This window comes from Pseudorca crassidens, chromosome 1 (genome assembly GCF_039906515.1).
Source record: "Pseudorca crassidens isolate mPseCra1 chromosome 1, mPseCra1.hap1, whole genome shotgun sequence".
NCBI lineage: Eukaryota > Metazoa > Chordata > Mammalia > Artiodactyla > Delphinidae > Pseudorca > Pseudorca crassidens.
This window is the reverse complement of record NC_090296.1, coordinates 85,101,744-85,128,613: the sequence shown is the minus strand read 5'-3', so window position 1 is coordinate 85,128,613 and position 26,870 is coordinate 85,101,744. Positions and strand designations below refer to the sequence as shown.

The 26,870-nt window shown below is 40.7% G+C and overlaps 2 protein-coding genes across 2 annotated transcripts in view; one reads left to right on the top strand and one right to left on the bottom strand.

Moving 5' to 3' along the window:
* CHP1 (calcineurin like EF-hand protein 1) overlaps positions 1–6,612 on the bottom strand; it is a 37,162-nt gene extending 30,550 nt beyond the window's left edge. Inside the window, exon 1 of the mRNA XM_067743684.1 lies at positions 6,385–6,612. Within this exon, the coding sequence (XP_067599785.1) occupies positions 6,385–6,451 (67 nt within the window). The 5' untranslated portion in view covers positions 6,452–6,612. The remainder of the gene's footprint in view (positions 1–6,384) is intronic.
* Positions 6,613–7,066: 454 nt separating this feature from the next.
* The window catches only part of EXD1 (exonuclease 3'-5' domain containing 1), a 40,751-nt gene continuing 20,947 nt past the window's right edge, over positions 7,067–26,870 (top strand). Inside the window, exons 1-8 of the mRNA XM_067743669.1 lie at positions 7,067–7,378; positions 7,769–7,870; positions 10,134–10,319; positions 13,645–13,713; positions 16,616–16,673; positions 16,944–17,071; positions 22,556–22,614; positions 25,396–25,482. Of these exons, the coding sequence (XP_067599770.1) occupies positions 10,187–10,319; positions 13,645–13,713; positions 16,616–16,673; positions 16,944–17,071; positions 22,556–22,614; positions 25,396–25,482 (534 nt within the window). The 5' untranslated portion in view covers positions 7,067–7,378; positions 7,769–7,870; positions 10,134–10,186. The remainder of the gene's footprint in view (positions 7,379–7,768; positions 7,871–10,133; positions 10,320–13,644; positions 13,714–16,615; positions 16,674–16,943; positions 17,072–22,555; positions 22,615–25,395; positions 25,483–26,870) is intronic.

The window sequence follows — 26,870 nt, the reverse complement described above, 5'->3', positions numbered from 1 at the left end:
AACCATTCCCAGCCAGGGCAGAGCCAGCAGGGGGCCAGACACTGAAGCAGCTGTGGACCTTTCTGCTAGTCAGGCAGGTGTCAGTAGCTTGGTGTACACTCTTGTGAGAGTCAGGTTGACAGGTTCTGATTCCAATCACGGCACCACAGCTTACCAGTGAGGGGTGAGTGAGTGGGGTTGTGGAATGAACTAACAGAATCCAGGAGAGGAAAGCGCTTGGCAAAGGTCTGGCACTTGGTAAGCAGTCCAGGTTAGCTATTATCATCATTATCCTTACATTGTGAGCCTGCAGGTACAGTTTTACTGCTGTACTAATTAATCTCCAGCTTTCTCCTGATTCTGCCAGTCACAACTGTTTTCTTCAGGAACCTGACTAGGCTTTGGCCTCGGGCCTCAAAGGCTGCTCTAGAACTAAAGTTCCCTTTAGTTTTCACAAAATAAGTCAGTTAAAGAATGACTAACTTTCCCAAAGGATTTTTTGAAAAAACAAAATTCATTCACCATCTCAACATCACTGCTTTCATTTCTTCATATATCATCTAACATGTCACTGTGTACTTTAAATAAACATAATAGCTTATTTTTCATTTATTAATTCATAATTTTTCTATATTGGAGTCCTTTTTAATAACTGCATAATATTTAGTCCACTGAGTATTATATATTTCAGGTTACTTTTCTTTAACAAGGAACACATTCAAATTGCAGTTCTTTTTATACTAGTTTTTTTTTTTTTAATTTGAGAAAACAATCTATCCACATGGTAAAAATGGTACAAAAGTGATCATAGGGCTTCCCTGGTGGCGCAGTGGTTGAGAGTCTGCCTGCCGATGCAGGGGACATGGGTTTGTGCCCGGTCCGGGAAGATCCCACGTGCCGCGGAGCGGCTGGGCCCGTGAGCCATGGCCGCTGAGCCTGCGCGTCTGGAGCCTGTGCTCCACAATGGGAGAGGCCACAACAGGGAGAGCCCCCCACGTACCGCACAAAAAAAAAAAAAAAAGGTGATCATAACGAAAAGTCACCCTAACAACCGCATTCCTCAGTCTCCGTTGCCAGAGTCAAACACTATTACCAGTTTACTGTGAATCCTTCTAGAAATTCCGTATGTATGTATATATGAGTATGTACAGCAAGTTATAAAATTTTTAAGTTGGAAGAAATGTTGTCACCTTGTCCAACTTCTTCAACTAACAAGTGAGCCATCAGACATCTTTCTAATCTAGAACACCATCCAAAAGAAAGGGACACTGAAACCTTATAGTACGATTTTTAAAATTCCCTTAGTGAGTAATGGTATGACATTATATCCCATATTTCAGAAAAAGAGATCAGTTTATGGCTGAGTTCCTAATTTACCAATATGTTAAAAATAACTGTGTAAATAAGTATCCAAACAACCATAAAACTGCTATCTTCCAGGACAAACTGGGCTATGTGGAAATCAGGGGAGAAATGTACAACCAAATGCCAACTTTTAACACAACTCAGTATGGTTACATCTCAATCTACCTCCTAAATATCGGAACTAATGTTATAATGATATTGTTACAAAGAGCTCCGTTAGAACAGACGAAGAAGGAGGAGAAAGAGAAGAAGGAGAAGAAGCAGCAACAGTAGCAACAGCAAGTAAGCAGGCTTTAATTCAGGTGCTAAACTCACTATGACCAAGAATATAAAGCAAACTCCAAGGTGTATACCTCAGAGTAACTTCAAGGAGCAAAAAGGTATTGGAACTGCCACAGAGGAAGGCAGGACAAGTTTCCAGGAAACTATTCTCACCAGAAGGCGCTAGGTTAGCAGGACAAGTGCCCGAAACCTGCATCATTCTTGGTAACCCAAAGGAAGTCTCAGGAGTTGACAATTACTTTCAGAAAAGGCTGTGAATGTGGGCATATCTTGAACGAAGCTATATTTTTCTCCACTGATGGGCAAATAATTAGTTTCTATTGTTGAAAGTTTACTTAAAAGACACTGCTAATCTTCCTGACTAAAAGCCATTCTGACTATCATTACTGTGCTCAGAGAAAGAAGGCATTTCACAGAAATGCCAAGCACTAAGGAGGAAAAGCAAAGTGAGGAGTAAAAATGAAAAGGGAATAAGAAAAAAAGTCATTTTGCCCTTGCCTTTATCCTAAATCTTAACGCAGAAGAACAGATTAATAACCTAGGTAAAGCATATATGTGCAACCGAAGGTAACTCTCAAAAGATTGAGAGGTTGAAGCCTGCACCCCTAACCATTCCTCCTGAACACTCCATACCCCAATATTTCGCATTTCCTGTGGCAAGAGGACTTCAAGAGCTGGCCTACTCTCTCAGGAAACCTATAGATTAAGAGACTTAAAAGAGATTAAAAACAAAAACAAAAACTTTCTTATAACTGGGGATGTCTAAATATGGACTGAATGATAGATAATATTTATAGAATTATTGTCAACTTTCTTAGGTGTGATAATAGTATTCTAGTTATGTAGGGAAAAAAACCCCTATTCTCAGGAGATACATGCAGAATGCTTAAGGGGTGAAGGGTTCTAACATCTACAACTTTAAAATGGTTCACCAAAAATATATATATAGGGCTTCCCCGCTGGGCAGTGGCTAAGAACCCGCCTGCCAATGCAGGGGACACAGGTTCAAGCCCTGGTCTGGGAAGATCCCACATGCTGCAGAGCAACTAAGCCCGTGCGCCACAACTACTGAGCCTGCACTCTAGAGCCCACGAGCCACATCTACTGAGCCTACATGCCACAACTACTGAAGCCCACGCGCCTAGAGCCCGTGCTCCGCAACAAGAGAAGCCACCGCAATGAGGAGCCCGTGCACCGCAACGAAGAGTAGCGCCCGCTTGCTGCAACTAGAGAAAACATGCCCACAGCAAAGAAGACCAACGCAGCCAAAAATAAAAAAATAGGAGCTGGAAGACAGCAGCAGGGTCTTCTGTAGTGACAGAACCTTCAGGCACTATGGCAAGGCAGATGAGGGCCATGAAGGGGTTCTGCATTTTGAGCAGGAGCAGTCTGAAGTTGAACTTCCACTTACATTCTAGCCCAGGAAATTATTCTCAAGCAATTGCCTTTGCCTGTCTTGTGCTCTTTGTTGCAACTACAGAGAAACCCACACTAGTTCTATCATCACTACACCCTTTCAAACAAACAAAACCTCACTGGCCTGTAAAACGTACTTCCCAAACCTGTTCAATATCTTTGCCATGTCACATGACACACACCAGAAGGTAGAGGCTAAAAATAAATCAATCGGCATTTATTACTACTCAGTTGGCATGAGTTGTTTCTCACAGATTATGTGGCTATTTCTTTTTAAAAGGTTTTAAGTAATTCCCAGCCAGGTTATTGCCACACAGTTAAGTGAACTAAAGGTGGAGCATACAGAAACTCCCAAGACACTTATGACCTTAATGACAACTTTTATTGAAATGATTTTAATTTATGGAAATGTTGACGAGTGAAAGAAGGTGATAGAACTAAGACAATATAGCAAATGTTTTACGCCAACACAAAGTGTTTTTAGACAGTGTTTTTCAAACAGTTAGAAAAAACAGGATTTCTACTCCTTTCAAAGTTTTATTTCCTTAGAATTGGGAAAACATGATTCCTAATCCAATATCCCCTGAAAATAGGAAAAGTGTAAAATGCCGTCACCTCTCCAGTTATATAGCTCTAGACAAAGTTTTTATAACTAGCATATGCTAATGGTATTTTCCCAATAAGATGATTGTTATCTGTGGTTCAAAAGGTAATAGCTAACACCTGGTGCTCATTACATACCTAGACACTATTCTAAGTAGTTTACATTTTTCTCATTTTATTCTCACTAGGAATCCTATAAAGTAGGTACTATTATTATTCCCATTTACAGATGACAAAGTTGAGGCTTACAAGGAATTCTTACTTAGAATTACTTTTCCAAACACTTAGAGATTAAATTTCAAATACCGGATAACCTAGTCATACATGAATTCTAATCAATTTAGACTTACGAATGCAAAGCTTTCATACTGAATATAAAGTCAGTTTTACTCAATCATGCTACATTTTCTTACTGGCAAAGCGAGTAAAGAAATGTCTTATACTTGTTCTTAACTTGAAGTGTTTCTGATTGATAGTTCCCCAAACTCTTAACAGAACAAGAAGCAGAGGAAAACAGGACTAATTCCACCTCTCTACCCGACCCTCAGGTATCCGTTGTTTTTATTCTTCTAAACCTTTTGCATCATGCTAAGATTAATGCTTTAAAAATCAACTCTGCTGATCGGCACTAACTGGATAAATTGATGGCTCAACTCCCAGAGCAGAAGAATGACAGGTAGCATACTGGGGGAGAAAGCACCTGGAAGCCACCCAAAATGCCCTAGGTTAATTTATCCAAATCTAATCAATTCATGCATGAATCAAGGCCCAATTCCTGTCCTCCTCAAAGCCAGCTCACAAGGACTCTTCCCTGAGTTCTGAAAGAGGTGCCACACAATTTCAGGTACCCTATGTCCTGATGCTAATCCTAACTCCTGTGGGCTTATCTCTATGACAGGTTTGTGAGCATCTTTTGTCACCATCTGCTTTGAGTACCCAGTATCGTACTGAATATAGACATTGCAAAAATTCAATAAGTACTTGTTTCATTAGGCTTTCTGGCTCAATACATACATTTGTACTGGTTGTGGCTGAGACTCTCCCTCAGGCTTGATTCACTTTTCGGCAACTAGGAAAATAGTTCTGCAGGAGTACTCAGTTCTCACAAGGTCACACAGTAAAATATAATCCAGAGTCCTAAGGCAATTGAGGCCACTTTCATTTGGTCAAATGTAATAAAACCAGAATGAGATTATTGCTCCCTTCCTCTTGAGGTAAAAATAGCTTTTTCCCACCCTCACTCTGGTTTACACTCCCTCATTATGTGACTTTTAATTTTAAGCATGAATGCTTTAACTCTGGTGTCACCTTAGACCCACAGTAGTTCTTATGTTCTCACAAGTGTGGCCAGAGGTCATAACCACAAAATGTAATAAAATGCTTGCTGAATCCAAACTGCCTACGTTTCTACTCTTGGAGTCAGGGTAAGTCATAAAATGACCATAAGGTCAAGTGGCCAAATAAGTACTGCACATTATAAACAGCTAACTACTTTCTGTCATTCATTCAAAATCATCAAAAGGACTACATTGGTAGGCGGTGAGGCCCTTAAAGTCTTTATGGAGAGGCTTAATGACGGTAAGTTAGGAGATGCTGAAAGCAGTAAACCAGTCTGACAAGGGTTGAGGCTAGATAACACCCCTTCCAACTTGAAGATTCTAGAAAGTTGAACTTGTCAGAAAGCATGGGACAGCATTTAATTTATCTCAGGCCACCACTGCCTGAATAATTCTGAGGTTCCCCCAGCACTCAATATTATCTGCGAATGGACCACTGAGTTATTTACTGGTCATCTCATTATCAAAGACAGGTATCATGAAGACTCAGAGCCCGGATGTTTACATAACTCATGTAAAATACAAGAGTCATAATGAATTACTATGAAGAGAAAATAATGTATGCATTATCAAGGATTACACAAATGTATGATGGTGTTTTACCGGGCTTCTGAATTCCCAAAACTCTGTTGCCCCTTTCCAGTTAATGAGGAAGAGACTGGACTGTAAAAAATCAGTTCCTAGTACAAATTCACACTGAGGTTTTTGGAGCATATCCAATTTCCACGGCGACTGCATGAAGTATCCCAGCATAGTAGAAATCAATAGATCTGAAATTAGGACAGCAAGCATCCTCACTGTAAATAAAAAACTGGTAGTCACAGTATCCGTGCTTTCTCTCCACAAACTCAGAATGAAAGAAGTCTCATATTCAGACCCCTGATTCTTTAAGGTGTCCCGTCCTGTCTTCCAAAGCCTTACTGTACGATCTCACTTTCTGGATTTATTTTTCCGGTTGTGGCAAGAATTTGTTTGATTTCCCACAGTTGTCAGTGGTTTTAAATCCTTGCCCAGAAACATCACGGGAACGGACAGAAGGTTTTCTACAGAATCCATCCACAGTTCCTGAATTTGAGGTTGGTGCGAGGAAAGATAAAGGAAAAGAGTTCGGGGGGCTTTCAAGAGCAGGGGGAAGAGAAAAGAGCGGGATCAGTGATCTACGGGTGATCATGACTCCCGCCTTTGGTGGGAAGGACAGCCCCACAAGAGGCACTGCCCTGCTCCAGGTAGCTGTAGCTTAAGAACAGGTCCTCCATCATCCCCGAAGCTCCAGCGCTGGAGGCTGCCCAGGACTCCCCCCAACCTCCCGGGACCTCATCTCCAGACCTCAGCGACAGTCGCCCTTGGTCCTGAGGCCAACCGGAGGCGCTCGGCCGCGTTCCCACCCCCTGCCCGAACTCACAGCCAGTTTCCTTCTTGATCTCCTCGAGCTCTTCGTCCCGCAGTAACGTGGAGGCCCGGGACCCCATCACCGAGCCGGGAGCTCCTCCGGGAGCAGCGGCGCCAGAAACGACAGCGGCGGCGGTAGGGAGGGAAGAATGGGAGGAAGAGCCAGGGGTCAAGAAGGGAGAGGGCAGTGGTTCTACTGTGGACTGGGAAGGGAACCCAGGGGTGGCGCGCGGGGGAGGGCGGCCCGGAGGCCCAGCCAATTGGGAATGAGGCTGAGCTCAGCGCCGGAGCCGACGTCGACGTTCCTAGCTCCAGCCCCCGAATGAATCAGCCCAGCGCCCGGCCGGGTCTAGCTAAAGACGGGCCACGCCCCCGGAAACATGATGCCACCGGCCTTAAAGGGGCAATTCTGACCCTAGCGCCCACAATTAAAAGGGCAACGCCATTGACCCACTGTTTTACAACACAATAACGTGTGGCAGGCGGTGTAGCCAACCTGTTTCTAACAGAACTCTTACACTAGAAATTCCACCCTACGGTTGGCATGGATTGCGGAGAGAAACAATAAAAACAGACAAAACGTCGCTTGAGTGAACGCTAGGGTGTGTCTCCCGGGAACTGCATGCTGGGAGTTGCACCTCCTGATTCTTCCTGGGGGCCCTCTCTCCTCTCGGCCGCAAGGGGCGCTCGAGAGCCAGCCTCGGGACCGCGCGCCGATTGGCTCCTCGGGAAACAGACGGGACCTCTGGTTCAGGCCGGCTGGCGTCCGACCTGTAGAGTGGGTTCCCAGCGCTACGTGCTTTAGTTTTCGGGACTGTCCTTTGATAACCGCCACCGCGGGCTTGGAACTCCCCGAGAGTTTTTCCTTAACAGCAGTCCCTCTTTTTTCACTTCAAGACTGAAGCTCGAGTAACTCACCATTTGGCTGAAATAGAGACAAGATTTCCCAAACTTTCGTCGGAGGAAAAAGAAAAACAAACCCAACGGCGGAGGAGAGAATTTCTAGCGTATGGCCCGCCGTTTATTTGAAGTTTCTTATTTTGCCTTAAAAACGAGGAAATTTGCATTTTGTTCCTGTGGCATATTTTTGTTTTCTTGAAAACATTTAAAGCCACCCGTTAAATTAGTACACCCTTTAAGATGAACCAGTTCTTTTCCTGTGGCTTCAGTGCCTTTACACCCCTTACCCACCCCTCGAGTGTTACTTTGTACAGAACTGGTTTGAGTTATGGAAGAACCAAATTCTGACCGCTATCACTTAGTACTTAAGCACTAGAACCCTGTATTAGCGAAATGGTCAAGTCAATTTAGGTTACTAGTTTTAAGCTTTACCTAAGGCTTTAACGGCTTAGCAAGGATACTGAGGTTCTAGTCTTACTGAATTGTTTTCACGATAGACTTACTTTTGTCTGACCTAATGATGTCTGCCTGAATAAGCAGAGTGTGACATGTTGGATATGCCCATCTAGGCCACAGGACCTTCTTTTTATTCTGAGAGCGTAAGTATGGTAGAAAAACCTGTGATGTCACCGAGTTGAATGTCCATTTTCTGAGTCTGTCTTGAAGCCCATCTCTAGGTCCTGACCTTACTCGCTCCTTCCTAATCTTGAATCTTTTTTTTTTTTTTTTTTTTTTTTCTGCGGTACGCGGGCCTCTCACTGCTGTGGCCTCTCCCGTTGCGGAGCACAGGCTCCGGACGCCCAGGCTCAGCGGCCATGGCTCACGGGCTTAGCCGCTCCTGCGGCATGTGGGATCTTCCCGGACCGGGGCACGAACCTGTGTCCCCTGCAATCGGCAGGCGGACTCTCAACCACTGCGCCACCAGGGAAGCCCCTAATCTTGAATCTTAACCTTTTGCAACCATCCTCAGTCGGCGCTTTGCTTTGTGTTAATGTTTTTCTGATTTACTTTAACATTTCTTAAATTTCTTTATTATCCAGGCATTTCACAAGCTTCTTTCTTATGTATCTTTTAAAAATATAAATTAATTTTTACCTCTATTAAGGACTGTTTTTTCCAGTTTTATGTTTTCTTTTATTTCTGTAAAAATTCCCCTTTTACCAGTTGGATTGACTTGAACAAAGAAGAATGATTTTTCCAGGCACTCTGGTGACTTGTTTTCTGTTCTTTCTGGATGCATAACACTTTGTCTTGCACTAGACTGCACACATCCTCCACTAAGGACCTGGTTTTAGTTCAGGTTCCATTACCTTCTAGCTGTGTAACTTTGGGCAGGTGTCTTAAATCTTTAAGCCTCAGTTTCTACATCTGTAAATTAGGTAGTTGTTGTAGGCAACAAATAATAATTGTGAAGGCACTTGCTAGACCTTAAAATATTAAAGTGTAAGTTATTTATCTGGTTAAAAATGCTATGTAATGTCTCACCTCTTCCTAGTCAAATTGGGCCTTAGTTATTTAGTCAGTGTTTTATAGTTAAACTAAATTGCAAAATTCACTGGTTGACTATTCCAAGTGGGGCAAAGGCAAGCCACTTTTAAATTTAACCACTGTGGAGGAACACTTAGCTGAGCTTCTAAATACAAAGACCTCCGAATAACAGGATTGTTCTAAAAGATACTTAGAGAAAAGGATTCATCTTTTTTTTTTTATCTTTTAATTTACAGTATTACACTGAGGATTATAAGAGTGTCTACTATGAATGATAGCTATTTCTGCAAGATAAAGTTTTTTCTTTGTACATTTCTGCATTGTTATCCTTTTTATAAGCATGCATCATTTTTACAAAAACAGTTGAATTTTACAAAACCAGTGTGTGGCATGTGTCAGTTAATCTGTCAGGCTGCACATGACTGGTGACATTACAGCAGCCCAGTCCCTGAGCTGTGGCCAGGGTTGGGTGGAATGGCCCTCGCAGTGACATGGCAGCTGGATTGGTAATGCGTAAATTGTGATAGTTCTAAGTCACTTATTCTTTGGTTGGTTACAGTGTGAAACTCTGGAAATGTGATTAACCTAGAAGAGGCTTCATCTAGAAGAGGTTAGATCCCAGACGTTTCTGGGTAAACAGTTTATTGCAATGTGTTGGCAGGTGTTTGCCAATATCATTTTTTTTCATTTGTTCTTTTAGTTTTTTTGGTTGCTGTTAAAATGATGTATGCATGTGCTATTAAAAAGCCTCTAAATGTTCTTCTTATTCCATTTAGCTAAGGAAGGAAAAGTGACATTAGGCCATTTTATAGACAAAGACGTCAAACCCACCTTGCCTGAAGTCTTTTTTTTTTTTAAGAAGATTTGGGGGTAGGAGTTTATTAATTAATTTATTTTTGCTGTGTTGGGTCTTCGTTTCTGTGTGAGGGCTTTCTCTGGTTGTGGCATGCGGGGTCCACTCTTCATCGTGGTGCGCAGGCCTCTCACTGTTGTGGCCTCTCTTGTTGCGGAGCACAGGCTCCAGACGCACAGGCTCAGTAGTTGTGGCTCACGGGCCCAGTTGCTCCGCGGCATGTGGGATCCTCCCAGACCAGGGCTCGAACCCGTGTCCCCTGCATTGGCAGGCAGATTCTCAACCATTCTCAAGGGCGCCACCAGGGAAGCCCTTGCCTGAAGTCATAACTTTTTAGTTTCCCATGTATAAATTAGAGTTGGTGCTTGCAATGATATTTTTCTCATTATCATTCTAAAAAGATGAACAGAATTGAATTTCTCTAATATTTTAATTTTTCTTATCCCAGGTATGGGGAAAGGAAAAATAACCTCATTTTCCCCAAAATATTTAAAAAATCATAGATCTCTTTTATTTTCAAGGGTTTGGATACTTAAAGAAGATTATTTGAAGACTCCTTCTGGAATCAAATAGCATGGATCCCACCAGTGACTACCATTTCCTCAATCAGATTTTGTGGAGAAGAGTGAAACTCACATTGGTTTGTGGCATCTTTGAGGGAGTGCTCCAGCATGTGGACCCTAACAAGATTGTTGTCCTGAAGAAAGGTCTCATTTTATTTCTCATAATCTCCTGCCTTTTAGGAGACTAATAACTCAGTTTGGGTGATGGTTCTGCGCTCGCTTAGCAACTGGGAGAGTGGCATTATTCCTATTTTAGGGAAAGGGTGGGAGGAGGATTAGAATGCTGTTTTCCCTAACAGAGCAACATGGCTGCATATGCTGGCTTGTCCCCGCTTCTATACTTTTATTGACATGATAGTGGAAATTTTCAATATAGAGAGTTTTTTTTAACTGGGTACTTCTTTTAATTTCTCTCCATATGCACCTTGAAATTAAAATTAACCACTGTATTAGAATTGCTTTTGGCTTCAACAGACAAATTCACAAAGACTGTAAGGGGTTAATTTTTCTCATGCAAAAAGAAGCCCAGAGGTAGACTACTGAGGAATAGTGCAGTGGCTGAAAGATGCCAGGAGGGATCAGGTGTCTTGTGCTCCTGCTCTGCCACCTCAGCGACCATGTGTTATCCTCCTGGTCACAAGGTAGCCTTTACACCTCCCAGTTTCAATTCCAATTCATTTTTAAAGGATAAAATTCAGGAACAGCCAGATGGAAGAGATTTATAGGGCAAGGTATGTGGGAAGGGGCTCAGAGTTTCTACCCTCTCTAGGCATGCCACCCTCTTAGTCTCCTCCATGTGCTCACCTTGAAGCCCCAATATATAGTTTTTATTCAGCTAGAATATTGACTTGTTAAGAGTAGTTGATTTCCTGGCACAGTAAATTTCAAGTTCACAGTTGAAACGTGTAAATGACATTTGAGAGATTAGTGTTACTGTTAAGCCATATTATGAGTTAAAATAGACTTTTGTAGGCTAGGATGGGACTATACCAGGCTTTTGCAATATTAATTCATTTGGTAATCATTTACTGAGTTTTATATCCCAGGCACTGTGCTGGGTACCAGGGATATGGATAAGAATAACATGGTCTCTGTCCTCAAAAAACTTTGTCTAGTAAGGAGACAGGTAAACAAGTAGAAAGGTGTAATGCAGTGTGATACCCTGTGTGATAGACGGACGCACAAGATGCTGTGGAAACACAGAATTTCAGCTAATTTAGATTGAGAATGGTAGGGTTAGGACAGTGGGGGAGGCTTCCCAAAGGAGGAGTTGATGGTAGAACTGTTACACCTGCTTACTAATTTATGTACCATTTGGACAAAGCAGGGAGTGACATCACTATGACAGCAGCATGAAGGAAGGTTTGAAGTAGCAATAAACTAGAGACAAGGAGAATAGACAGGGAACTATTCAGACAATCAAGGGACCCAATAAAGAGGAAATGATGGGAGTCAGAGCTAAGGTTTGGCAAGGAATGGAGTAGAGAAGACAGATTCTAGAAATGCTTAGGAGTGAGGATAAGTAACCTAGTAATCAATTAGATCAGGGGTCCCCAATCCCCCGACCACAGACCGGTACTGGTCCATGGCCTGTTAGGAACCGGGCTGCACAGCAGGAGGTGAATGGCAGGCGAGCGAGCAAAGCTTCATCAGTATTTACAGCCGCTCCCCATCACTTGCACTGCCTGAGCTCCACCTCCTGTCAGCATTATGGTGAGTTGTGTAATTATTTCATTATATATTACAATGTAATAATAATAGAAATAAAGTGCACAATAAATGTAATGTGCTTGAATCATCCCGAAACCATCCCCCCACCCCAGTCCATGGAAAAATTGTCTTCCACGAAACCGGTCCCTGGTGCCAAAAAGGTTGGGGACTGCTGAATTAGATAGTCAAAGAGCCTCCTACATTTATAACTCAGATTATGTGTATAATACTGTTATTAATTGATAGAAATGGGAAGAGGAACAGGTTTGTTGGTTAGTGGGAGAAGATAATGATCAATTTGAAAAATAATGCAGTAAGTCTGCTATTAGTTGAAAATGAGAGTGGAGCTCAGAGAAATAATCCATACTGGGGAAATAATGTATGTCAGGACAACTAGGAAGTTGATGTGATCATTCAAGGAGAAGGAAGAAGCATGAAGAATATCACCCTAGGGATTATCAATGTGTAAGGGGCAAGCGGTGGTGGCAGAGACAGCTAAGGAGACTGGAAGGAGGAAATCAGGGAGACAGTGGAACACTGGTTACAAGATGCTTATTAAAATCATTGAGGCCTGGTTTTGAATCCTGACTCTGTCTTTTACTAGTAGTGTGACCTTGAGCAGGTTATTCAACCTTTCTGAGCCTCAAATTCCTCCATAATGGAGATAGTGAAATACCTATCTCATTATGTTACTGGATAGTCAAACACAGGCAAATAATTAGCAAGATGCCTGGTTTGGAGTGGGTGCTCAGTGTGGTGGCTTTAGATAATTAGTAGGAAAAGAAATAAACACTAAGAGTGTCCTGTAGGGCTTCCCTGGTGGGCAGTAGTTGAGAGTCCGCCTGCCGATGCAGGGGATACGGGTTCGTGCCCCGGTCCACGAAGATCCCATGTGCCGCAGAGCGGCTGGGCCTGTGAGCCATGGCCGCTGAGCCTGCGCGTCCGGAGCCTGTACTCCGCAATGGGAGAGGCCACAACAGTGAGAGGCCCGCGTACCGCGCAAAAAAAAAAAAAAGAGTGTCCTGTAAGCCAAAGAAGAAAGGAGAGAACAGTATTGTCAGTGGATGCATGGGAACCAAGTATAAGATTGTAAACTTTTTTGGGGATTTGACAAATAGGCAGTTGGTGATCTTTGACCTATGTAAGAATATGTTCAGTGGACTAGTGAAGGTAAAACTCATTTGTTTTGGATTGCTGAGAAATGTGGAAATATACAGCTGCTGTGAGCACTGCCATCTAGAAAAAACTGACACTGTATTGTAAACATGACAAATAAACTTCTCCCAACTCCCTTACCTACTCATAGAAGAGCCTATAATTGGGCCAGGAGTTGGATTGTTGTCTCTGACAATTAATAGCTCAAGCATGTAGAGTGACATGAAACAGGGTGTGGACTCTAGAAGTAGTCAGATGACTTGTTTTTTTCTGGAGTTAGTTGGAGTAAAAATCAGTAGAAATATAATAAGTAGATAATCCTTAGCCCCAAAGGCCTTAGAATATTTTTGGAAGAAGTTTAAATTCAGTGTACTACTACTGCCCTTTTAGTGTATCTTGGACCATTCTGGTGTTCCCTCTGTTCTTTATACTACTTGTTTCAAGGTTATAGCTTTGTAATTTATTATTGACTTTTTATTCCTTGGGGAAGATAATTTAGGGATTTTTATAAAACTCAGATTTGGGCACTTTTGTGAGACATATTTTCTTATAGTTTTAGGGAATATTACTTTTTATCAACCAAATGAATTGTTTTCTATAACAGTGAAGAATGTGGAGACTGATCGAAGTGTCCCAGGAGTGAAGATGTTTTTTGGACACGAGATTGTGAATGGTGAGAACTTCATGTTCCCTAAATGCTGGTATTGGGATTTGCAGTAGCAATAAACTCATTGCTCTGCCTCATTTCAGTGTTTGGGGGTTGGAGGGAAAACTAAGATGTTATCTTGCATTTATGAACTCTTAAAGCTGGTATTTGGGAATTGTCCCTTATCTTACTGTTTCGGGAGGTACTATGAGCAGAACAGTCGTAGAGAATTTTAATCATGTTGGTTTTACAATGTGAGGACATCTGGTACTCAGTACTAGAGACTCAGCTCGCAGGCAGAGTTAGGAATCTGAACAGAAAGGAACTGTCGGACTTCCCTGGTGGCGCAGTGGTTAAGAATCCGCCTGCCAATGCAGGGGACACGGGTTTGATCCCTGGTCTGGGAAGATCCCACGTGCCATGGAGCAACTAAGCCCGTGCGCCACAACTACTGAGCCTGCGCTGTAGAGCCCGCGAGCCACAACTACTGAGCCCAGCCCTTGTGCCACAACAACTGAAGCCTGCAGTCCTAGAGCCCATGCACCTCAAGAAGAGAAGCCACCCCAGTGAGAAGCCTATGCACCTCAACGAAGAGTATCCCCCGCTCGCCACAACTAGGGAAAGCCCGTGCACGGCAACAAAGACCCAATGCAGCAAAAAAATAATAAATTAATTAAATAAATAAATTTAAAAAAAAAAAGAAAGAAAGGAACTGTCTTGCTCAGCAAGCGAATTTAACACCAGACACTCACAGTACATTCACAGTCCCTTATTTGAAACCTTGGGGCCAAATGTTTCAGATCTCAGGCTAGTTCTGGATTTTTCAAAAAGCTAACAAAGGGTATATACTGGTCATATTACATAACACCTCAAGTGGGTCTGGTCAGCACTCCGTAATAAAACACATTTCTACAGAGAAACAGATGGATAATCATATTAAGTGGAATAAAATAGGACTGTAAATAGTATGTCAGTTCAGGTTTTGCTGCCAAAAGAGTTACAAAGAATTTTTGGTTTTCAGACCTTTGGGGATTTTGGAATTGTGGGAAGTAGCCCTGTTCTTTATTTCTGCCAGCTAAAACAATTTAGCAAGAATAGATACAATTGTTTGCCTGAAGGAAGAGCTATAGAAGCTCATCTGGTCAGTGTGCTTCAGACAAGCCAAATGGGGTAAGAGAAAAGGGTTAGGAACAAGAACTATTCTTTCTTTCAAGAACTCAAAAGCAAAAAGCCTTCCAAGGAGGAGTGAATATCAGTGTGGGGTGGAGGGGGGTGGCGGAACGGGTGAGCTGGGACCTCATAGAACTGTGCATTTCTTACCGTTGGGGCAGATATGAGGAAAGGAAAGGACTTCTGCCAATCAAGACCTACTTTAAAGCAGACAAGTCCAGCCAGCTTTTTTTTTTTTTTTTTTTTTTTAGTATTTCTTTCTTTCTTTCTATGGCTACGTCAGGTCTTAGTTGTGGCATGCAGGATATTTTAGTTGTGGCATGCGTGATCTTTAGTTGCGGCATGTGGGATCTTTAGTTGAGGCCTGTGGGATCTAGTTCCCTGACCAGGGATCGAACCCAGGCCCCTCTGCTCTGGGAACGTGGAGTCTTAGCCACGGGACCACCAGGGAAGTCCCCAGCCAGCTTATATAACTGTCATTTCTTACTGAGTACGCTACTGTAAACACTCTTTGTCCCTTGAGCACCTTTTAAAAATGGCAGTGATGGTGGTGGAAGTAGAGCGATTGTTAATTGTGTGTTAACTGTTAGACTTTGCAGTAGAACAGAGCTCTGGACTGGAACAAAGCTAGGCTGTGGATGAGTTTGTAAAGAAAAATGAAGGAATTACTACTACTATTTCCTAACTCAGGAGAAGGCTGACCACTGACCAGCTTTGTGATCTGTACACATGGATTCATTTCTTCCTAAATTCATTCTCAGGACTTGGCCTTTGTTTATAATTTCTAGGCTCGAAGATGGCCTTCTTCTTCTTTCTTTGCCCTGTGGCTCAATCAGCCATAGAGGGTTCTCCCTGAAAAGCACCTTGAATAAGAATTATCAAGATAAAGGATAATAATTGATTAATCCGAGTTTTTAGTGAATTTTACTTTCTCTGACCCAGACTCAACACTTCTAGACAGTGTAGGAGAAAGAGACATTTGAAACATAGTTGCCCCTGAGAAACTTTTTCCATGAAAAGTACCTAAGGGTACTTAATTGAATCTTAGATGCCATTAATGACAATGTGCATTATTTCTTTTCCCACCCTAAGAAAGAAAAAGAAGCTGCCAATTAAACTATCATGTGCATTTACCGTAAATCATATCCAATTTCAGAGTTGTTTAAAATGTGCATCTTAGAATCAATGATATACAATATTTCCCTGTATTCCGTGAACTGTTAGGTTAAAAATAAATGGTTTCAGAGTCTCTGTGGAATGTTTCTCTCATATTTATTTTGTGATTTCCAGTCTAGCTTTTATTACCTTTCACATCACTGAACTGTTAATGCACCAGCCTGAGAAAGTGGAAGGGACAGTGTGAATGATTTGAGAGAAAACCCCCAAACAGTACATAGTGTGAAGGAAAATGCATTAGGATGGGAATAAATAGGAAAGAAAAGATATCTCTAGAACCATTCTGCATGACCACAAAGGTGTCCTGGAACAAAAAGGGTAAAGTGGATATGTAGAGAGGTTCCTAATCCTGCTAAATGATCAAGGAAGCTACGTAGGGATGTAAGATTAGGGGTCTTCAGTACTTTGGATAGTCTTTTCTGCTCTTATTTATTGCTGGCCGATGAAGGCTCTATGGACTAACATTTCATTCCCAATTACTGTCTGTGTTACATAATCAAACTGTGGGTGTGGAGGGGACAGAGGGATAGTTAACTGCTTTCAGATTGGAAGCCCTGTTGGAAGCCGTTTGGTTATTTTACAGTGGAACTACTGGATGAAGAAGAACAAGGTGCAGTAAGAGAAAAGGCATCTTCTGTTAGGTATGATGGAATGATTTTCTTAATTATGATGTTACCCAGATGTACACATTAGGGTAGAAAGCCTTAACTGTAATTCACTAGCTGTGTAATTCCTAACATGAGAAGAAATAGGTGGATGTTTCCTTCCATCTTTAGATGGTATCTTCAAATCAGTGTAAACAGTGGATGAATGGGTTCTCTATGAAAGATCCAGAGTCCTTACCACTGATGTGTGTATGGTGTTAACAACAAAGAACAAGCTCACCTAAGTGTTGTTTTTTGTAAGCATAGTCTAAATACAGAAAGAAACAGGATGGATACAATAAAAGATGAAGACCTAAATGTATATAAGCCTGCTTCTCCTGCCTCTGAGGCACCAACCACTTCTCTGCTAAATGACCTCAAGTACAGCCCATCAGGTGAGAACAAGGGCTCTGAATTTTCTAGGCTCTCTTGTGGTTCAGAACTCTTCAGAGTTGGTATAACCCCGAGTCAAGGTTCTATGTGGAATTCTCAGCTAGGCTATTGTTTCTAGGGTCCGAATTAAGATAAAATACCATGATTCATTTGCTTATTTAATATTTGAGTGCACACTATATGCCAGACATTGGGGATACCAAAGTTTGGTATCTCTACCTTCATCGAGTTATGGTGCAGGAAACACACTAAATAAGATAAATTAGTATACTATATAGTATGCTGGTGCCACATGTTAAGTAGAAAAAAACAGAAGAAAAAGAAGAAATGTGAGGAGAGGGTGGTTTTACAATTTTTGAGTGTCCAGGACAGGTCTCACTGAAATAGTGACATTTGAAGTAAAGGCTTGAAGGAAGTGAGGGACCAAGATGTATGAATATCTGGGGGGAATGGTTTTTAGGCATAAAAAATTAGCAGATGCAAAGGCCTGAGAGAGGAACATGCCATGATCTTGAAGGGACAGCAAGGAGATGAGTGTAGCTGGAGCAAGGAGAGCAGTAGGGGATGAAGTGGGGTGAGTGGATCATAGAAGACTTTGTAGATCATTGAAAGGACTTGGCTTTTACTCTGCAGTGAGAAGAGAAGCCATTGGAGGTTGGTTGGTTGTTTTTTTTCATTTCCCTAATGACTAAGGATGTTGAGGATTTTTTAATGTGCTTATTTGGCATCTGAATATCTTTGGTGAATGTCTATCCATATCTTTTGTTCATTTTCTTATTGGATTGTTCTCTTATTATTCAGTGTTGGGAGTTCTTTATATATTCTGGATACAAGTCTTTTCTCAAATATATGCTTTGCAAATATTTTCTCCAAGTCTGTGGTTTGTCTTTTCATTCTCTTAAAGCATCTCTTGAAGAGCAGACATTTAAAATTTTGATGGAGTACCATTTATCCATTTTCTTTCTTTTATGGATTGTGCTTTTTTTTTTTTTTTTTTTTTTTAGTAACGTATTGTTTAGCCTCCATGTGTTTGTGTTTTTTACTTTTTTTTCCTGTAACTCATTTCTAATCTCATAGCGTTGTAGTCAGAAAAGATGCTTGATAAGATTTCAATTTTCTTAAATTTACTGAGGCTTGATTTGTGACCCAAGAAGTGATCTATCCTGGAGAATGTTCCGTGCGCACTTGAGAAGAAAGTGTAACCTGCTGTTGTTGGATGGAATGTCCTATAAATATCAATTAAATCTATCTGATCTATTGTGTCATTTAAAGCTTCTGTTTCCTTATTTATTTTCATTTTGGATGATCTGTCCATTGGTGTAAGTGAGGTGTTAAAGTCCCCCACTATTATTGTGTTACTGTCGATTTCCTGTGTTATAGCTGTTAGCAGTTGCCTTATGTATTGAGGTGCTCCTATGTTGGGTGCATATATATTTATAATTGTTATATCTTCTTCTTGGATTGATCCCTTGATCATTATATAGTGTCCTTCCTTGTCTCTTGTAACATTCTTTATTTTAAAGTCTATTTTATCTGATATGAGTATTGCTACTCCAGCTTTCTTTTGGTTTCCATTTGCATGGAATATCTTTTTCCATCCCCTCACTTTCAGTCTGTATGTGTCCCTAGGTCTGAAGTGGGTCTCTTGTAGACAGCATATATATGGGTCTTGTTTTTGTATCCATTCAGCAAGCCTGTGTCTTTTGGTTGGAGCATTTAATCCACTCACATTTAAGGTAATTATCGATATGTATGTTCCTATGACCATTTTCTTAATTGTTTTGGGTTTGTTTTTGTAGGTCCTTTTCTTCTCTTGTGTTTCCCACTTAGAGAAGTTCCTTTAGCATTTGTTGTAGAGCTGGTTTTGTGGTGCTGAATTCTCTTAGCTTTTGCTTGTCTGTAAAGCTTTTGATTTCTCCATCGAATCTGAATGAGATCTTGCGTGAGTAATGAATCTGAATGAATCTGAATGAGATCTTGAGTAGAGTAATCTTGGTTGTAGGTTCTTCCCTTTCATCACTTTAAGTGTATCGTGCCACTCCCTTCTGGCTTGTAGAGTTTCTGCTGAGAAATCAGCTGTTAACCTATGGGAGTTCCCTTGTATGTTATTTGTCATTTTTCTCTTGCTGCTTTGTCTTTAATTTTTGTCAGTTTGATTACTCTGTGTCTCCGCATGTTTCTCCTTGGGTTTGTCCTGTGTGGGACTCTCTGTGCTTCGTGGACTTGGGTGGCTATTTCCTTTCCCATGTTAGGGAAGTTTTCGACTATAATCTCTTCAGATATTTTCTCGGGTCCTTTCTCTCTCTCTTCTCCTTCTGGGACCCCTTTAATGTGAATGTAGCTGCGTTGAATGTTGTCCCAGAGGTCTCTTAGGCTGTCTTCATTTCTTTTCATTCTTTTTTCTTTATTCTGTTGCGCAGCAGTGAATTCCACCATTCTCTCTTCCAGGTCACTTATCTGTTCTTCTGCCTCAGTTATTCTGCTATTGCTTCCTTCTCCGGTAGTTTTCATTTCAGTTATTGTATTGTTCATCTCTGTTTGTTTGTTCTTTAATTCTTCTAGGTCTCTGTTAAACATTTCTTGCATCTTCTCGATCTTTGCCTCCATTGTTTTTCCGAGGTCCTGGATCATCTTCACTATCATTATTCTGAATTCTTTTTCTGAAAGGTTGCCTATCTCCACTTCACTTAGTTGTTTTTCTGGGGTTTCATCTTGTTCCTTCATCTGGTACATAGCCCTCTGCCTTTGTATCTTGTCTATCTTTCTGTGAATGTGGTTTTTGTTCCACAGGCTGCAGGATTGTAATTCTTCTTGCTTCTCGGATTGTGCTTTTGATGTCATATCTAAGTAACCTCTCCTAGCTCAGAGTCACAAAGATTTTCTCCTTTGTTTTCTTCTAGACATTTTAGGTTTTACATTTAGGTCTATGATCCACTTTTTTAAAATGTTTATATATACTTTTTTTAAACATCTTTATTGGAGTATAATTGCTTTAAAATGGTGTGTTAGTTTCTGCTTTATAACAAAGTGAATCAGCTATACATATATATATATCCCCGTATCTCCTCCCTCTTGCGTCTCCTTCCCTCCCATCTTCCCTATCCCACCCCTCTAGGTGGTCACAAAGCACTGAGCTGATTTCCCTGTGCTATGCGGCTGCTTCGCACTAGCTATCTGTTTTACATTTGGTAGTGTATATATGTCCATGCCACTCTCTCACTTCGTCCCAGCTTACCCTTCCCCCTCCCCGTGTCCTCAAGTCCATTCACGACATCTGCGTCTTTATTCCTGTATGATCCATTTTTAACTTTTGTATATGATGTGATATGGACAAGGTTTTTTTTTTCCATATGGACATCCAATTATTCCAGCACCGTTTATTGAAAAGTCTGTATTTTCTCCCTTCAGTTACCTTTGCACCTTTGTCAAAAATCAGTTTTCTGTATGTATATAGGTTTATTTATTTATGGACACTCTATTCTGTTACATTGATCTAATTTTTCTATCTTTACACCAATACTAGACTGTTTTGTTTATTGTTGATTTATGATAGATCTTGAAAGCAGGTAGTATTAATTCTCCAACTTTGTTCTTTTTCAAAGTTGTTTCAGCTGTCCTTTGTTCTTTGCATTTCCCTATGAATTTTAGAATCAGCTTGTTAATTTCTACCAAAAAAGAAAAAACTCTGCTGGAATCTTTTTTGGGTTTACAATGAATTGATAGATCAGTTTGGGGAATATTGACATCTTAACAGTATTGAGTATTCCATTCCATTAACCCAGTATACCTCTACATTTATTTAGATCTTTAATTTCTCAGTGTTTTGTAGTTCTCATTGTATGTCTTACACATCTTTTGCCATATTTATCCCTAAGTATTTCTATTTTTATACTATTATAGAAGGTTTTTGGGGTTTTTTGTTGTTGTTTTTTTGTGGTACGTGGGCCTCTCACTGTTGTGGCCTCTCCCGTTGCGGAGCATAGGCTCCGGTCGCGCAGGCCCAGCGGCCATGGCTCACGGACCCAGCCGCTCCGCGGCATGTGGGATCTTCCCGGACTGGGGCACAAACCCATGTCCCCTGCATCGGCAGGCAGACTCTCAACCACTGCGCCACCAGAGAAGCCCTAGAAGGTATTTTTTAAAACTTCTATTTTCCATTGGAGAGTTTTGAGCAGAAGAAGCAGTATCACTCTGGATACTGTATAGATGCTGAGAGGAGGGCCAACGTAAGAGCATGAATACCAGTTAGGAGGCTACTGAAATAATTTTGTTTAGTGGGTATGGTGGTTTGGACCCTCGTGGTGGCGATATGGTTGGTAGGAAGTGGTGGAATTCTGCATATATATTGAGGTGGAGCCAACACAATGTACTGACAGATTAGATGTGGTTGTGAAAGAAAAAGGAAACAAGGATGACTTCAGGGGTTTGGGCTTGAGCAGCCTGAAGTATGGGAAGGATTCTGGGTGGGAAAGGTTTTGGGGAGATGGTTAGGAGTTTAGTTTTGGTCAACCTAAGTTTGAGTGTAAGCTGAGAGATGAAGACAAAGATCTGAGGTGGAGATATAAATTCAAGATCTAGCCTATAAATGATATTTAAAGCCTTGAGACTAGATGAGATCACCAAGAGAGTAAGTATGGATAGAAAAAAGGAAGTGGCTTATGGACTATGTCCTGAGCCACTCCAGAGTTTTAAAGTTTGGGAGATGAAGAAGAACTATATGTTATGCTATACCTCTAATCTTTTAAATTACATAATTAGAAAAATAATTAATTTTCAGGATCCAGAGAATTCCAAACGTGTGGACATTGGTCCATCTCCAGGACTAATTTATTTTAAACTATTATTTTTTATTATGAATGTGCTTTTAGAAAATGCATGTCTTAAATACTGTATGATATCACTTATATGTGGAATCTAAAAAATACAACAAACTAGTGACTATAACAAAAAAGAAGCAGACTCACAGATACAGAGAACAGACTAGTGGTTCCCAGTGTGGGGGGGATATAGGGGTGGGGCAGTGGGAGTCACAAACTATTGGATATAAGATAGGCTACAAGGATGTATTGTACAATACCGGGGAATATGGCCAATATTTTCTAATAACTGTAAATGGAGAGTAACCTTCAAAAATTGTATTAACATTTTTTTAAAAGTACATGTCTTGAAGTATTCAAGACATAAACTTATGATGAAGGAAACATTACTGGATTATCAAAGGAAATGAGTAAATATTTTATTTTATAAGATATCATCAGTGGGGCTTTTGTTTATTCTCAACTGACAAATAGGATGCTAATAGTGTTCACTACGGGATGGGCTGATGCAGGTGATAATGAAATAGTTCTCAGTATTCTAGGCTTAGTCTCAGTAGTTCTAGACATTTGAGTTGCAAAGAGTAGGACTTTAGGATTATGGCTAAAATTAGTGGGAGGGCTATTCTATTGCCAAGGAAGATAAATATATATAATAATATTCTCCTGTAGAGGAAGAGGAAGTGACATACACAGTCATTGATCAGTTCCAGCAGAAATTTGGTGCTGCAGTAAGTATTGCCCTCAGTCATTCTCCGTATTGTCTGCAAATGGGTATCATGTCTATGTCTCATAAATTTCTCTCTTATTATAAGATCATTAGTGTTTTTCCTAATGAGTTAACAAAACATCCGAGAGCCGGCTATTTGCCAGGCATTGTTCTGAGGTCTGGGTTATAATAATAAGACAAAGTTCTAGCCCTGAAGGAGCTTATTTTAATGCAAGAAAATAAACACATAATTGTATATCAACTGGTGGTAAGTGCTATGAAAAAAAGTGTAGTATGGTGAATAGAATGACAGGGAGTTCCTATTTTATTTAGGGTAGACAGAGAAAACCTCTGTGAAGAGGTGACATTGGAACAGAGAGCTAAAAGAAGTAAGGGAGCTAACCATGTGGATACCTAGTAAAAAACTTAAAGAAGGCATAATTACAAGTGCAGAGGCCCTGAGGCTGAAGCACACTTGACTTGTGTGGAGGAACAGCAGGGAGGTCATTGTGGCAGGACCACAGTGAAAAAGAATATTAGGGAATGGAAGGGGGCAGGAGGCAGGTCAGGTAGACATAAGGATTTTGAGTTCGACTTGAGTAAGATGGAGAGCCATTGGCAGTTTTAGAGGAGAGTCAAAAATTTTTTTACTTATATTTTTAAAAGACCAGTCTAGATGCTCTATTTAGGCAATTTCTCTATAATATTTTTTTAATTTGAGATATGGCAGTAACTAATTATTCAGCTAGGCTATGGTTCACAGTTAGACTTTAGGGAAGTCGTTAAGTTTTTTGTTTAGGAGCAAGCTTATGCTCGTGTATGCACAGATGTACTTTTTAAGAGAGGGTTAGCTTTCAGCAGATTCTTTGTTTTTCAAACAGCTTAATTGAGATATAATTCACATGCCATAAAATTTACCAATTTAAAATGTACACTTCACTGGATTTTAGCATATTCACAGAATTGTACATCCATCACCACAGTGAATTTTAGAACATTTTTAATACTCCAAAAGGAAACCCCATATTCCTTAGCTAACACCTCTAATCCCTTCTGAGTACCCCCAGCCCCTGGCAACCACTAATCTATTTTCTGCCTCTATGAATGTGCCTGTTTAGGACATTTCATATAAATGGGATCATATGATGTGTGGTCATTTGTGATTGGCTTGGCTTCTTTTGCGTAGCATAATATTTTCAAGGTTTATCTATGTTATAGCGTGTATCAGTATTTCACTTATTTTTGTTGCCAAATAATATTCCTTTGTATGGATATACCACATTTCATTTATCCTTTCACCATTTGATGGACATTTGGGTTGTTTCTACTTTTTGGCTATTATGAATAGTGCTGCTGTGAACATACATATACAAGTTTTTGTGTGGACACGTTTCCATTTCTCTTGGATAGATACTTACAAGTGGAATTGCTGGCTCATGTAATAACTCTGTGTTTAACTTTTTGAGGATTGGCCATACTGTTTTGCAAAGTGCTGCACCACTTTACTTTCCCACCAGCAGGGCATGAGGGTTCCAATTTCTCCACATTCTTACCGACACTATTACCTGTCATTTTAATTATAGCCATCCTAGTGGTGTGAAGTAGTATCTCATTGTGGTTTTGATTTGCATTTCCCTGAAGGCTAATAGTGTTAAGCATATTTTCATGTGTTTATTGGCTATTTTTTTTCTTTTTAAAAAAAATTTTTGTTGGAGTATAGTTGATTTACAATGTTGTGTTTGTTTCAGGTGTACAGCAAAGTGAATCAGTTATACCTATACATATATCCACTCTTTTTTAGATTCTTTTCCCATATAGGCTTATTGGCTATTTGTACATCTTCTTTAGAGAAATATCTATTCATTTGCCATTTTAATTGAGTTACAAGAATTCTTTATATATCAACAGATGCTTTAAAGGGTCCATGACAACAACAACAAATAATAAGATAAGAACTTTTGCTCCGGAAATTTAAAGAGTTAGTTGGAAATTCTTATCAATAGGGAAATACAGCTTTTGTTCCCAGTTTTGCAGCCTTCTTGTTGATTGAGAATGGAACTGAAGTTCAGTCCCCATTTTTTATCATTGATGAAAGATACTCAGAATATAGAACACTTTATGCTCTGTAAAGGAAGATATTGTGCTAGTGTAAGTTACTTTGCCTTTCTATTCTTGAGTAATTTATCTACCTGTAAAATGGGGAGAATCTTGTGCCATGCAGATATTTTCATGGATTATGCAGTAAAGATTTTAGAATTGTATAATGTTTTGAAAAATGATAAGAATATAGATAATAAGAGGACCAGCATATGTTTCCAGGATACCCCTATTTCAGTTTTGAATATTTTAATGAATCCAAGACTTTAAAGGACCTGTTAAGTCTGTGTTTTTCTCATTCTGAACAGTAGATACTGTGAGACTCAGCCACTGTGTGAGTTCCCTTTAGGTACAGTAAATTGCTGTTCTTTGCATGAGGAATCTTGCCATAAAGACTGGAAACCTTTTGCTGTAACACCAGTGGTAACAAAAGGTATCTGAGTTTTCAACTCTTATTAGCATTTGCAATATGAATGATTTATTTTCCAGTTGTGGAATAACTTTGTGAACCCTGAAAAGAGGATCAGAAGCATTCAATGTGATTTGTGTGTGTGTGTGTGAAGCAGACATGTGTTTCGGATTTTGTAAGTGTAAAAAAATATGATCCACTCTGTTTATTTCTAGCCATTTTACTTGTGCCATTCATGATGTCATAATTGCAACATTTATTTCCTGGAGATTTTTATTTTCTTCCTTTTCTTACCAGATGCTCCATATCAAGAAGCAAAGTGTCCTGAGTGTGGCAGCAGAAGGAGCTAATGTGTGTCGTCATGGGAGACTATGTTGGCTTCAGGTAAAAGATTTCTTAAAACTTTTTATTTTGAAATAATTGTAGATTCACTGGTAAATTTATTTTAATTGTCTTTTTTATGTCACCCCAGTGTCACTGTCCTATAGCTTGTTTGGAATTCCTTTCAATTTTCTTGTACTCAGTTTATTATTTTCAAAGGAAAGAGCTTTAGGGACTTCCCTGGTGGTCCAGTGGTTAAGACTCCTTGCTTCTGGGACTTCCCTTGTGGCTCAGTGGTTAAGAATCTGCCTTCCAATGCAGGGGACACGGGTTCGAGCCCTGGTCAGGGAAGATCCCACATGCTGCAGAGCAACTAAGCCCATGTGCCACAACTACTAAGCCCGCGCTCTAGAACGCGAGCCACAACTAGTGAGCCCGCGTGCCACAACTACTGAAGCCCACGCGCCTAGAGCCCGTGCTCCGCAGGAAAAGCCACCACAATGAGAAGCCGGCGCTTGTCGCAACTAGAGAAAGCCTGCGCACAGCAATGAAGACCCAACGCAGCCAAAAATAAATTAAAAAAAAAAAAAAAAAAGACTCCGTGCTTGTACTGCACAGGTTTGATCCCTGGTCGGGGAACTAAGATCCTGCATGCTGTGTGGTACGGCCGAAAAAAAAAAGGAAAGAGCTTTATAATCATCGTTGCTGTCTCCGCTGTCTCAGAGGCTCTACCTGACGTTTTCTTTCCCAGCTCTGTTCTCTTGCCTTAGACATATGGAGAATTTCTTTTTTTTTTTTTAAGATTTATTATTTATTTATTTATTGTATTTATTTTTCGCTCTGTCAGGTCTTAGTTGTGGGACATGGGACCGTCGCTTAGGCATGCAGGATCTTTCTTTGTGGTGCACGGGCTCCAGGCTGCGTGGGCTCTGTAGTTTGCGGCATGTGGGCTCTCTAGTTGAGGTGCACGAGCTCAGTAGCTGGTGCACGGGCTTAGTTGCCCCGCAGCATGTGGGATCTTAGTTCCCTGACCAGAGATTGAACCTGCGTCCCCTGCATTGTAAGGCAGATTCTTTACCACTGGACCACCAGGGAAGTCCTGAAATATGGAGAATTTCTTATCTTTCCTCTGGTTGGTAGATTTCCACAGTAGATTTCTGTCACATCATTCTCATTTTCCTGGATCAAGGAGATGTAGGTGAGGATATCCATTATATCCAAAGAACTTTGTAGTGAGCCTTGAATAGCTAGAGGATGGATAACCACCTTTGGATCAAACTCAGCATCATCAGTATTTAAGGGGGAGTGGGCCAAGAAAGCCAGCTGAATTCCCAATCGATGTCCTCCATCCTTTTTTTTTTTACCCGTGTCCCCTGCATCAGCAGGTGGACTCTCAACCACTGCATCACCAGGGAAGCCCCCTCCATCCTTTGAGTGAAGACCTACATCAG